Source organism: Sinocyclocheilus grahami, unplaced genomic scaffold (genome assembly GCF_001515645.1).
Source record: "Sinocyclocheilus grahami isolate Dianchi unplaced genomic scaffold, SAMN03320097.WGS_v1.1 scaffold556.1, whole genome shotgun sequence".
Classification (NCBI taxonomy): domain Eukaryota; kingdom Metazoa; phylum Chordata; class Actinopteri; order Cypriniformes; family Cyprinidae; genus Sinocyclocheilus; species Sinocyclocheilus grahami.
Genome location: NW_015505735.1, coordinates 321,110 through 334,616, shown reverse-complemented (window position 1 = coordinate 334,616; position 13,507 = coordinate 321,110). Strand labels below are relative to the sequence as shown.

The following is a 13,507-nucleotide window of genomic DNA, read 5'->3' as shown; positions in this document are numbered from 1 at the left end:
AAACCAGGGATTAGGTTAAATTCAAATTACTTCACACTGCATACACACATGCTGTATTTAAAAGCTTCAATTAAAGAGAGCTAACCCCTAATTGTTAAAGCTATTTGGTAGCTTAGCCTAAGATTAAACTATGCTAAATTGTGTTAGCTTAGCTGCTTAAGGTGGTTTGTTTACAACATGGCCTCACCAGGTGACGCGTGAAAAGTGTGGAGTTAGCGCTTTCTGTGACAAGTTGTTGTCATGGTAACCAATGCATGCCAGTGCAATTCAAGCAGCTTAGTGTCTGCGTATTTCAAAGAAGTTGCCCACAGTTTTAAAATGTGCTGCTTTCAGTCCTTCAAGACTTGTTGCATTAAATAAGCACTTCTGTGAGTGCTTCTCTAATTTAACAATAAACTTCTTGCACTGGTTTAAAGAATAATCAAAACAGGTTTACTGTAAGTAAACTGTGAATAAATTTATTAATAGAGCTGTTGTAGGGTAATTATTATTATCATTATTATTGTCTTACTTTTTTATTTTATTTTACAGAACGACAGTAAAATTACAATACTAACATTTATGAATGTTGATGGAGAGGTTGCTTTTTCTCGGCTTTTATTTTGGCAGAAAAAAGGAAGATCTCTAAAGGAAGATCTCAGTGCTTCTTTTTGTTGACAACAGCATGCAGATTTATAAATGATTCTCTTTACGAATTTGGAAAGATGTTTGTCGCACGTATCGCATTGTCACATGCCTTTAAAAAAGTTCACAAAAATGTTACTGAGCAACTGACGAGTAACTAGTTTAAGCACAGATTTTCCTCGCGCTTTGGACTTTGAACCCTGGCACCAGAATACATTCAGAATACATGAAATTCGTGTGTGCATTAGAAAATATAACATTCTGCAGTTTATTTATTAATCGTTTGAAGCCATTTCGCGATTTCAATCATCATACAGTGACCTAACCACCAGCATCAGCCACCTCTTCTTCTCATCGGAGACATGTGATGCGTGCAACACTAAACGGTCTCTCGCTGTCGGTGCTTCATGCTTGTAATGATTTTTGCGTCTTTCTTTGATAGTTTTAAATACTTTCATACTGCCGACATGTTTGCTGCATTAGTGCGTGCCTCTATCTGATCGCGTTAATCATTGTTCGGTACATATTATTTGGCCTTTTCGCTTATGTTTTTGCACCGAATGTTCGGCAACCAAAATTATTCAGCCGAAAATAGCAAAAAAATGTATTTCGGTGTTCGGCCGAATATTTTCGGTTACATATTTTTCAAAATATCTTCTTTTGTGTTCCACACAAGAAAGTCATACAGATTTTGCACGAAATGTGGATGAGTAAATTGTAAACAAATAAAAAAATTTCTGTAAACTATTCCTTTGAAGAATATAACTCTAAAAGCAATAACTTATGTAACTTAAATATATTTCAGGAGTTTCAGGAAGAGGATTTCTCTGAAATGCAAGAGCAATCTGAAACACAAAAGGACGAAGAAGTCTTTGATTTGTCTAGAGAGGACTATAACATTAGCCATAGGAGCAAAGAGGATTATGAACCCACTGAGAAATCGACAAGGCGACGATTTCATGAGGAGGAGCTAGAACGCCTTGAGCTTCAGAGAAGGGAACAAGAGGAAGAGAGAAAAATGGAGGAACGACTGAGGAGAATTGAGGAGCAGAGGCTAGACAAAGACAGACAGGAGGAGGAAAGCCTGCAAAAGGAGGTAGAGGACAGGACGCAACGAGAGGAAGAGGCAAGGGAAGAAAGAAGGAGAGAAGAGGAAGAGCAAAGATTAAAACGCGAGGAAGAACAAAAGAGGCAAGAGGAGGAAAGAATGTGGAAAGAGGAAGAGGAAAGAAGAAGAGCAGAGGAGGAGAGAAGGCAGCAGGAACTTGAGGCAGAGTGTCTTCGTCTGGAAGAGGAAAGAAAAAGAGAGCAGGAGGAGAGAAGGAGAAAAGAGGAGGAGGAGGCAGAACAATGTAGGATTCAAGAGTTAGAGGAGAAACGGCAGAGAGAGGAAGAGCTACGCCTCCGTGAGGAGGAAAGAAGCCGACAAGAGGAGGCTGAGAAGAAAAGACTAGAGGAAGAGGAGGAAAGAAAGAGGCAACAGCAAGAGGAGAAAGCTGGAGCTACTGACCCAGAATGGAAAAGAAAAGCAGAGGAACTGAGATGGAGAGAGATGGAGGAGAGACAGAGGCCCTTCACTTTCAAGGTCTCTTCAGGCGAGAAGCAGATACTATTCCAGAAGGTCAACCTCACTCCTGTTACTCCATCAACTGGCCAACAGGGTGAATCAACAGCTGAAACCAGGGAGGGAGCCAAAGCTTCTTCACCAGGGTTCACAGAATTACCAACTCTGTCTTCATCTCTTTATGTCCCACATACTGCAATTCTTGTAACAGGAGCCCAACTTTGTGGAACCGCAGTCAATCTCGATCAGATCAAGGACACAGCCTGCAAGTCCCTACTTGGCATTTCAGAAGGCAAAAAGGCCATGAGCACTCCTCCAACCAAGAGCAAGACTTCACCGGATCGTAAATCTGGAAAAACCAAATCCTTATATGAGTCTTCCTTATCTGTAGACCAATCAAATGCTGCTGTCATGGCAGAATGGGCAAGTATCCGATCCAAAATTTTTAAAGGTGCTGAGGATGGAAAATATCCTGAATACCCAGATCAGAGTCGCAGGCCGATAAGTGAGGATCTAAATACAGTGCCATTCTCTCACAGCAACCTAAGGAAAACCATGTCAGCCAGTGCTAAGTTTTCCATCATTCCAGCCAGAAAGAAATTTGCTGATTCCAACAGGAACTCAGAGAGTTTTGGTCAGGAAGACAAGGAAGGTGTGACAATAGAATCCCCATCTACGGAAACTCCCTCTGTACAAAAATTAGGTACCAAGATCCAGAGCAGGGGAAGCAAAGTTGTTCGCATCGCAGATAGTGCTGAAGAATGCATGTTTGCCAAAGACCTCCCCTCCTTCCTTGTTCCCAGTCCACCACATGGATCTCCCAAGTCACAGAGATCTGAGACTGGATCCTCAAATCAGGTAGAATCAGAAGATCTGGGTGAAAAGGATGAAAGGGATCAGAAGGATCAGAGTGGTGATGAGCGACCCTCACCTTTTGGAATCAAGTTGAGAAGAACCAACTACTCTCTTCGCTTCCACAATGAACAATCTGCAGAGAAGAGGAAGAAAAGGTACAGTGCAGGAGACAGTTTTGAAGGTGTCCCAGTGCCCCTCACCTCCATTGACCAAGACTCTGACACTTCTGCACGCTCTGAAAAGTCTAGCCCCGTTTCTCCGCAACAAGAGATTACGGGATTTCGAACCACTAAAGTAACCAGTAAAGAATCTCGAAGTAAGTTTAGCAGAAATACTCTCCCTTTGGTACGCACTGAAGCTGACAACTTTGTCCCCAAGCCTCCACTTTACCAAAAACCAGCTACCTCCCTCAAACCATCTGAAGGTGCCACACCTCCACCCTCTCCTCTCCCGAAACCTGGCAGAAGGACTTCAGGGGACTTGATTTCACAAAGGACAAGTCAAGCAGAACGGATAGATATTGAGCAGAGCAGTGATCAAAAGGAAGAAGTTGCAGCATCTGTACAATACCAGAAAAATGGACAAGGAGAGGAGGAGCTTAAAGAAAAAAAGTCATTTTTTCCATCCATCAGCATCCCATGGAGAGAAAAAACAGACCGCAGGACAGAACTCATTAAAAAAGGTTGGAAATACTCAAGCACTGTAAAGCTATAATTGCATAATCTTCACAAATATTGCAATGCATGCAAAGCATCAGTTTATTTATATTCCTTCAAATTTGTGTTGATTCACACAAATCATACATGCAGAACCAATGCCTGAAACCTAAACTTTCCTAAAACTTTAACATTATTCCTGACCTGCTGTATGAGCATTGGTATTTCCTTCAGAAAATTGAGATTGATACTATTATTGTAGAGAGTACAACAGAAGAGTAGAAGACTCTAAAATGGGTTTTAGTCTGCATTTCTTCTCCTTCACAGAAAAACCCTCTCTGCAGGCCAGGCACTCTCTGGACAGTTCACGGACACAGGATAAAGAGACAGGACCACTTTGGATCACTCTGGCACTGCAAAAACAGAAAGGCTTCAGAGAACAGCAGCAAAACCGAGAGGATAGGAAGAGCCAGAGAGAAGCTAAGCTGGCTGTGAAACAGGCTAGAGACAGAGATAGCGTATGTATATAAATATAGCCACACAAGCTATTATCATTAAATAGCTACACTGTTGGTACTATATGTAAAATTGCAATAACAGTGAGTTTTAACCAGCTGCCACGCAATATAATGCAATAAGCAACAACAGCTTTCTCTTTCACATAAATTTCACCAGCCACAAGAAGTAACATTTTGTTGATCACTTGTTTTTTATTTCTGTGGTGTTGCGCAGGGTAACCTTGTCCTTTAGGAAATCTTTTTGGTCCAAAATCCTGCTACATGTAACTACAATATGGTGTTGTTTGTCTCTGAAAGGCTGGAATGATCAGTCCCACAGAGGATAAGGGCAATGGAAGTTCCAGCCCTCTCAAGCCTCAAACAACAGATGAGAATAAGAGACCAGACACACTCCTGGCCCGTTTTGAACGACGTGACAACTTGAAGAAAGCAAATACCTTGCCCAGCTCAGTCACAGGTAAAAAAAATTTTTATTTGATTTTATTTCCCTTCATTAGCTTTATACTGGGGTTGTTTTTGGTAACTTTGGGTCTAATGCTAAATTGTTATGTATTTCTTTAATAAACATTCCCCTAGCTGAACTGCAATTGACATGAGTTCCCATCAAGATGTGATGCTCTTAAAACTGAGATATCCAACCACAAAAAAAAAACATAAAAGAGCAATCTCTGAGTCTTTATAGTGATTTTCTCTTTCTTTGGACAGTTGAAATTACAGACTCTACACCATCTCCGCCAGCAACTAAAGATGTGACAAAGCGCTTCCCTCCTGGTGACACTACCCAGGTTTCTACCGAGCCTGCCTGGCTTGCCCTAGCAAAGCGTAAGGCCAAAGCCTGGAGCGACTGCCCACAGATCATCAAGTGATCCATTACTGCTGACCAGTGAAAATGCAAATAAGTCATCTCCTTCATCCACATCACTTAGCCATCACTGCACCCCAGCTCACTTCTTGCTCTGAACAAAAAGTCTATAATTTACTTTTGAGCTATCAGGCATTTCCGAATATTTGGTAATTTAGTGACTAAATATTGTACCAATATTCAGATTCACTATTTTATCAAATGATCACATAGACAATGACATCAACCTGCCCCTCTGGTTTTCAATACACAGGATTATTGCAATAACATGCATCAAAAGTATATTTACTCATTTTGTGTCACAGCCTATCAAACAAGCCCTAGAATTTTCAGGGAAGTTGCAGCCCTTCATATCTTTAAAGTTGCCAGTGGTTAACAGTGTATATACACAATGCATGTTAAACTGTTGATTCTAGATATTACTAAAACAATATGAGTGGTTCACATTAAGTACAAATGTAACATGTCAAGTAAAAGTATGTTATTGCTTTGGTGACAATTCTGGGAAGCAATTCAAGGGCTAATAAGGACACAACTGATGAAACCTTCACAAATTTCACTCCTCGTTCCCGCAAGCATGTAAATCAGAGAAACGGTTTTGTAATTTTTCTTTTTCCATGTATGCACTCAAATGAGTTGGCGTTCACAGACCTTGCCGATGGACAGACATTGTCACTTATTTGTTATATTTGATATCTTGGCAAAGTAAAAAGATCTTCACTGTGTCCGTGACAACTGTGAGTACTGTCATTTTAACTATTGCTAAAAATCATAATGATAATGACACGTCAGCAATGTTTACTCGTGTAATTAACAAATTAATTTTTCCTTCAAGTTTCCATGACAACATAGTATATATGCACTTGAGCTGTGCTGTCAATTGATGAAAAATCTACTTCTTGCAGTGTCTATACCCGCCTGTTTCTGTAGAATTGGTTGCCTGGGAACCGCCTGCTTGCTGTAAGATAAACAATGCTATGCTGGAGTAGCGCGTGCTAGCATCTCTTTTACCGCTAATTAGCAAAAACTGCAACACGGCTAAGTGATGGGAGATCAGTGATTCAAATGCAACGTCCCGGGGGAGATAGTAAGAACAAGAGGTCTAGCCAATGGAAATAGCCTTTACAAAAAAGGGAGCATTTCTAGTGAGTGAATGAATGGACTATTAATGGACATCACCTCTATATGTCCTTGAATAAGGCAGCTAACCCCAGATCGCTTCGTTGGGGGGTTGTTCTTGTAGGTGCAGTTGCTCTGAATAAAAAGCGTCTGCTAAATGTTGGAGGTTATTAAAACGAAGCCTTGATCTCTCAGCAGAGCCACTGACTCCACTATCTAATGCAACGTTGTATGTATGTATAGGTATGTATGTATGTATAGAGGTGAAATGAAGCAGACTGTATTCCTTTGGAGATCTCCTGAACTGCAGTCGCGTCACTTTGTTTTTATATTGGTCGTGTGCAATAGTGTAGTGTAAACAGTGTTGTATGTGATATAAAACAAAATGTTTGTTGATAATTGCACTTTTTTTTGGTTCCACTTTAGAAAAACCCATTACAGAAAAGGTGACGCAAATGTCATGAAATATGTAGAGAAAATTAAAGGAAGCTGTTTGAACTGAAACTCCTGTTTTTGTACAAAAACATACATGAACATTAATGCTAAAAACATTTATGTATTTTGCAGGGTATATATACATACAATGCCTACTGAATATATCCATGTCATTTTTTTTTAATAGGTGCTTTTGGGAGTCATCCATAAAAAAAATATACTTATCCAGTTGCACATGGGTTTGTCATTGTGATTAATCACTGTTTGGTCAGTTCTAGACAGTAAACATAATCATTATGACATCCCACCACTAAATTACGCCCCCATACGACAGGAGAGGAGAAAAGCTTGCCTGGCAATGAGAAGGTAGCCTTCAGTGTGCCAGTTTCTCCATCTAAAATCCACACTTTTCCATCAGTGGAGCACACGGCCGCGCTAGTGTCCTCAAACCCCACGGATCGCTGTCAAACACAAACGGAGTAGAGAACACCTTGCCTGTGGTCTGGAACTGCCACAGTAATCCATTATCACCATTTATACAGTATATATGACCGTCATGTGACCCACATGTGACTGTGTGACTGGGTGATGCTGATGTGTTTCTAATGGTTGTAGAAACTGGCTGATTAGTCCAAAATGTCACAGAGGAAACACATGGCAATGAGAAGATTGGTCCTTTAGTGAAGAATTCCCATAACTTCAAAATAATGGAACAAAAATCAAACTTTGGTGCACAAAATGCAAATAACTCAAAATCAGTGTAGACATTTTCATAATCATGTCTACAGTGCAATTAAAGTCTAATGCATTACATCTAAAGAGTAAAAGATTATTGCCATAAAGCCTCTGTTTAATTAGATAAAAAAATAAGCTAAAAGCAATGAACTAAAGGTGCGTTCATGCCATGTTGAAATTACTGTAATTTTGAGGTTTCAACGTGTTAAAAAGTGTTCATCTCCTCCTCGTAATTACAGCTTGATGGGACTTTTCGGAGAGCTCCTACTTGTACCACATGACCGCTGTTCTACCTGACCACTGCAGATTTATTTAGGTGTTGATAGTGGTGCTATAGAAATGCATAATTCCGAGGACGTGAACAGCTCCAAATACAAAGTCACATGTTGTCATCTCAAGCCTACGGTAATTACAACATGAATGCAACATAAGGTCTGAAAAATGAGTGCAATATATATATATATATATATATATATATATATATATATATATATATATATATATATATATATGTATGTACATATAGTAGAACAACAAAGCATTGTTGTTGTTCATTGCTGCTCTACCTGTAAAGACCACAATTTTGAAAGATAAGAATTAAAATCGTGATTAAAGTCATATACATTTAATTTATCCTCTTTTAGGGAAACTTGTCCTTTTTCCTCTCACCATATCTCCAGAATGGCTTATTCCAATAATATGTCCATTTACTGAACCAATGTAGATAGAAGTAGAAGAATCAGAGCAGTGAGGAGATGAGAAATCCGTGACGCTGCTGGAATGTGTCCACAAGAGTTTTCCACTGTCCTGGACAGACAATTAATGAACAATGACAAGACAAATGTTACCTTTTAAATATGACCTCTGACCCTTCACAGTATATACTCCATTCCTAAGACCTTTCATATCAGAGAAGTTGGTTTATAAGCTTTCAAACTTAAACACTCAATACTAATGTATTTTTCACTCTAATAAAAAAAGGAACATTTACTTCTTTACTACTTGGATCAAGACAGTGGAGATTCCCTCCCAGCGTACTACAGTATAACGGTCTAGGAGACGAGCGGATGCAAGGGGATGAAAACACTGCACCTCCTCCACAATAGTGCTGCCATATACAAGTCTTAGCCTGGGAGAAATAGAGACAAGTGTGTGAAATGTTAAGGGGACAGACACAGTCTAAAAGAACATATTTACAAAAAACAGAGTACTAAAAACTAATTTAATACACATTTAGTTTTAGCAACAATGTTGTTATTGTTAATTTAAAAAAAAACTATTACAAATATTTTTTTGTTAATTGACAAAGATGAAATATAAATATCATACTCAAACTTTAAACTTTAGACTAACTGAAATAAAACAAGTTAATAAACTAAAACTGAAATGAAAAGCTTAACAAATATATATATTTTTAAAACATTAAGAATGACATGCAAAAACAAAATTACTAAAACTCAAATTAAAATAAAAACTGAAAATAAAAAAATTAAAGCTAAATAAAGATTTCAATAAACACTATAATGGTATATTAATAATACTAAAACAACACTGTTTAGCACTACAGACATATAATTAAAACTGAGAAGAATTTATCTTGTATATTACCAGTGGGTCTAGTGCATAAACAAAGCCATCACGAGACCCTGCGAAAACCAGCCCAGTTTTAGGGTCTAGAGTAGGATAACTTTTCACTACATCCCCAGTCTCAAACGTCCACACAGTATCCCCACAGGAAACATCCAGGAAATATATCTGTCTGTCATAGCAGCCTGAGAAAAAGGGTTAAACTCAGGTTACAAATGTGAATGACAAATAAACTGATACATTTAGCCCTGAAATCTTTAAGTTCTGCTTTTAGTCAAAACCCCCCATATTCAAGCTAAAGTAGTAACAACCTTATTACAACAACCATGTTAGTTCCCTTAATTTAATTAAACATTTCTTTTAAAAATGAGTACAAACCTACTACTACAAGGCTTCCGCATTTAGAAATGACAGCTGAAGACTCCAGTCGATCTCCGAGGATACGCTCCCAGATGACCTCTCCGTTGGACAAGTCAAGAGCCTACAGTCTGTGCGAGTGAGAGCCAATGAACACAGTGGTCCTATCAGCAGCACTGGAGAGGCGTTCACACACCTGCCCGTGTCTGAGCTCCAGAGGATCCGCAGGTCCAGCGGCAAGACATCGGAAGAGTCTTCCCTTGAACTTTCACCTATACCTGGGCTCTCAGAGACAGGAAACGTCTCGGTAACTTCTTGAGGAACATGGAGCTCTGTGATCTTTTTAACAGCAGGATTTTCCTGAGATATATTATAAAGTTCATGTGAAGGATTATTAGATATTAAATCCACATTATCCTCAGAAGTATTTGTCACTGTAAGTTTGCTCGTTTGTTCCTAGTGCATCTGAGAAGTTTTTCTCTTGCATTTTCTGAAAACACTCCCGACTGATAACCTCCCCAGCTCGTCTCACAACTAAATCTCATAGTCCTGCTCATGAGGGAACTACAAAACCCACTGTGCTTTCTATAGCATTCACTATGGTCATTTCCTTTTGTTGTCTTTTAGGTGAAACTATAGAGCCTGAATCATCCAGCATTCTCTTCTTTGATGGCTGGATTGCATTATGTGTTTCTGTCATGACGTGGCTAACTACATCTGAGAAAGAGCCATCTAATATGACCTCCAGCAGGCCCACAGAGGTTGTCCCCATGGCAACAGTGATCTCATCAAAGAGATGCAGGGCCTGAAGGGAGTCTCCTTCACTTAACATGGTGTGCATCTTCCTCAACCACCTCGTCATTCGGCAGGCCAAGACATTCCTAATATACACAGGCAAAGCACACAATGGCAGTTGCACTCAGCAGGCAATAGGAAGGATATATTTAATAAATACCTCCGTGTGTCAAACAATTAGTACTAATACATTTTGTGCAAAAAGAATAAATGCTATTTATACCTTCCACAGGGTCTGTAACTTCAGTCTCACAGATTCAATGTTTTTCCATACAGTTTGTCTATTCATATTTTGTTTTTGAGTGTCACACATCCTCATCAACTCCTCAATGGCTATTTTACCTAAAAATACATGCAACGGGAATATAAAAATTACTGTGGTGATCTGTGGATTGCATTATGTGTTTCTGTCATGACGTGGCTAACTACATCTGAGAAAGAGCCATCTAATATGACCTCCAGCAGGCCCACAGAGGTTGTCCCCATGGCAACAGTGATCTCATCAAAGAGATGCAGGGCCTGAAGGGAGTCTCCTTCACTTAACATGGTGTGCATCTTCCTCAACCACCTCGTCATTCGGCAGGCCAAGACATTCCTAATATACACAGGCAAAGCACACAATGGCAGTTGCACTCAGCAGGCAATAGGAAGGATATATTTAATAAATACCTCCGTGTGTCAAACAATTAGTACTAATACATTTTGTGCAAAAAGAATAAATGCTATTTATACCTTCCACAGGGTCTGTAACTTCAGTCTCACAGATTCAATGTTTTTCCATACAGTTTGTCTATTCATATTTTGTTTTTGAGTGTCACATATCCTCATCAACTCCTCAATGGCTATTTTACCTAAAAATACATGCAACAGGAATATAAAAATTACTGTGGTGATCTATGACTACAATGAAAAAACATGTTCACATGTTTATTTGTGATAGAAATACCAAAACTTAATGAAACAAAATGAAAATGTCTAATGATAATAATAATATTTTAGAACAGTCTATTTTTTAATTTAGCCTCTTATGTTTTTTAATTGCTTTTTAAAAAAAAAGTAATTTTTAATCAAATCATATACATTAACATTTTTGGATATAACAATGTATAATAAAAAGTATAAAAGCACAAATAGTTACTAGCATAAAAAGTTAATTTAAATTTAATTTAATTAATCATATTTGGATTGGTTAACAATTAAATTATTAGGGGTACTTTAAAAGGACAATAACTATAACAATGGCGATAAAGATATGGTTTTAAAAATCATTCTAAATTTATAAGAATTGCAGAGACCACACCACAGCTATAACAATAACGGCAGAGAGAAATAATATTATTGAAATCACTAAAATAGTTATCCTTACTGTTATGTTTAAAGTTATTATTCTTAGTGTGAACAGGCCTTTAGAGGATGGTGCTCACTTGCCATGAGAGGTGAGTGGAAGAGCAGGGATGAAGAATATCATGTCTGGAATGCTGTGACTGGCCAAAAGCTATGATATCCTCTTGCGAATCTCATCTTCAGTAGCTCTGAGTGAGGGGAAGGGGGAGTTTCTTGAGACGTCGACAGTGGTGAGGTCTTCAGAGGACAGTATAGAATGTTGGAAAGGTTTTTGATGAGAAAATTCAGAGGATGAAAGGGTTCCTGGTTGACCTGATGTGAGCACTATAAATGCCGGCAGCCTGTCACCCTCACTCAGGCTCACTGCAAAAGCCTCCTCGTCGTCCTCATTGGGGTCTCGACCTTACTGCAGTTCGTCGTCAAACTTGCGACATCTGTGGCATTGTGCTGTGTGATAAAACTGCACATTTTAGAGTGGCCTTTTATTGTGGCCAGCCTAAGGCACACCTGTGCAATAATCATGCTGTCTAATCAGCATCTTGATATGCCACACCTGTGAGGTGGATGGATTATCTCGGCAAAGGAGAAGTGCTCACTAACACAGATTTAGACCGATTTGTGAACAATATTTGAGAGAAATAGGCCTTTTGTGTACATAGAAAAAGTCTTAGATCTTTGAGTTCAGCTCATGAAAAATGGGGGCAAAAACAAAAGTGTTGCGTTTATAATTTTGTTCAGTGTACTTTTATAGAGCAAGGATGCATTAAAATGACACTAAAGACATTTATGATGCTACAAAAAATTAAATTTTAAATAAATTGTTCTTTTGAACTTTCTACTCATCATAAGAATCCAGAAACAAATTTATCACAAAAATATTAAACAGCACAACTGTTTTCAACATTGATGATAATAAGAAATGTTTCTTGAGCAGCAAATCTGAATATTTGACTGATTTCTGAAGGATTGTGTGACACTGAAGACTGGAGTAATGGCTGCTGAAAATTCAGCTTTGCATCACAGGAATAAATTATATTTTAAAATATATTAAAAAAAGAAATCAGTTATTAAAACTTGTAAAAAAAATATTGCATGATATTACTGTTTTAACTGCATTTTTTTCTGTTTTAGACAATTGTACCATACCAATGAACAGCTGTCCTTCTCCTTCAGTGACGAGACATCCTGTCTCATCTCTCACCTCCATTACGGGATCCAACATCGGCTGTTCATTTCAAATTCATCAGTTCTTTACAATCATACATATGATACATAAACAAAAAATGCATTACAAGAAATGGCTGAATAATATTTAAGAATAATTTTTTTTAGGTCAATTCAAAATAAAGCAGTGGACCATGAGAAAACATTCTCTATAGACTGTTAAAGGGGTCATATGATGCGATTTAAATTTTTCCTTTCTCTTTGAAGTGTTACAAGCTCTTGGTGCATAAAGAAGATCTGTAAAGTTGCAAAGACTAAAGTCTCAGATCCAAAGAGAAAGTCTTTATAAAAGTTAAGAGTCAACCACGCCTACCTAAAACGGCTCGTTCTAACACGCCCCCACATGTCTACGTCACGATGTGGGAAGATTTGCATAATGCCGCCCAAATGTTCCCGCAAAGAAAGAAGGTGTAACTTTTATTCTCACTGTAGTATTGTTGCCGCCGCCACCATGCCATGTGAAAGTGGACGAAGCAGAGTCTAGCCCGGGGTTGTCACACGTGGTTGCTGCAAGCCCGCCAGCCGCTCCTTCGTCGAATCCGCCGGCCGCGCCATTCTCAAGCCCACCGGCCTCCACTCACACTAGACCACCATGTGTGACGCTGTGTTTCGTTGTGAAAGCGAAACTACTTTGTTTGGTCTTCCAAAAGAGGACTCGACTAGAAATCAGTGGTTACGTTGCATTTACAACACTTTTCCAAAATAGTTCAACCCAAATATTCAACATTATGGAGGACTGTTTCCTGATCCTGGTAGAGTAGACTACAATGCCGGCTGTTCTGACTCACAGACTGCAAGTAAGTTTTTTTATATTTAAAGAATTTGCCACTGA

At 38.7% G+C, this 13,507-nt stretch overlaps 1 protein-coding gene and 1 pseudogene across 1 annotated transcript in view; one reads left to right on the top strand and one right to left on the bottom strand.

Annotated features, from left to right (window-relative positions):
- The window catches only part of LOC107556121 (uncharacterized protein KIAA1211 homolog), a 12,050-nt gene extending 5,364 nt beyond the window's left edge, over positions 1-6,686 (top strand). The window contains exons 4-7 of the mRNA XM_016239157.1: positions 1,430-3,725; positions 4,027-4,217; positions 4,515-4,674; positions 4,923-6,686. Coding sequence (XP_016094643.1) covers positions 1,430-3,725; positions 4,027-4,217; positions 4,515-4,674; positions 4,923-5,083 — 2,808 coding nt within the window. The 3' untranslated portion in view covers positions 5,084-6,686. The remainder of the gene's footprint in view (positions 1-1,429; positions 3,726-4,026; positions 4,218-4,514; positions 4,675-4,922) is intronic.
- A 103-nt stretch (positions 6,687-6,789) lies between these two features.
- Positions 6,790-13,507, bottom strand: part of LOC107556120 (acyl-CoA synthetase family member 4-like) — a 10,592-nt pseudogene continuing 3,874 nt past the window's right edge.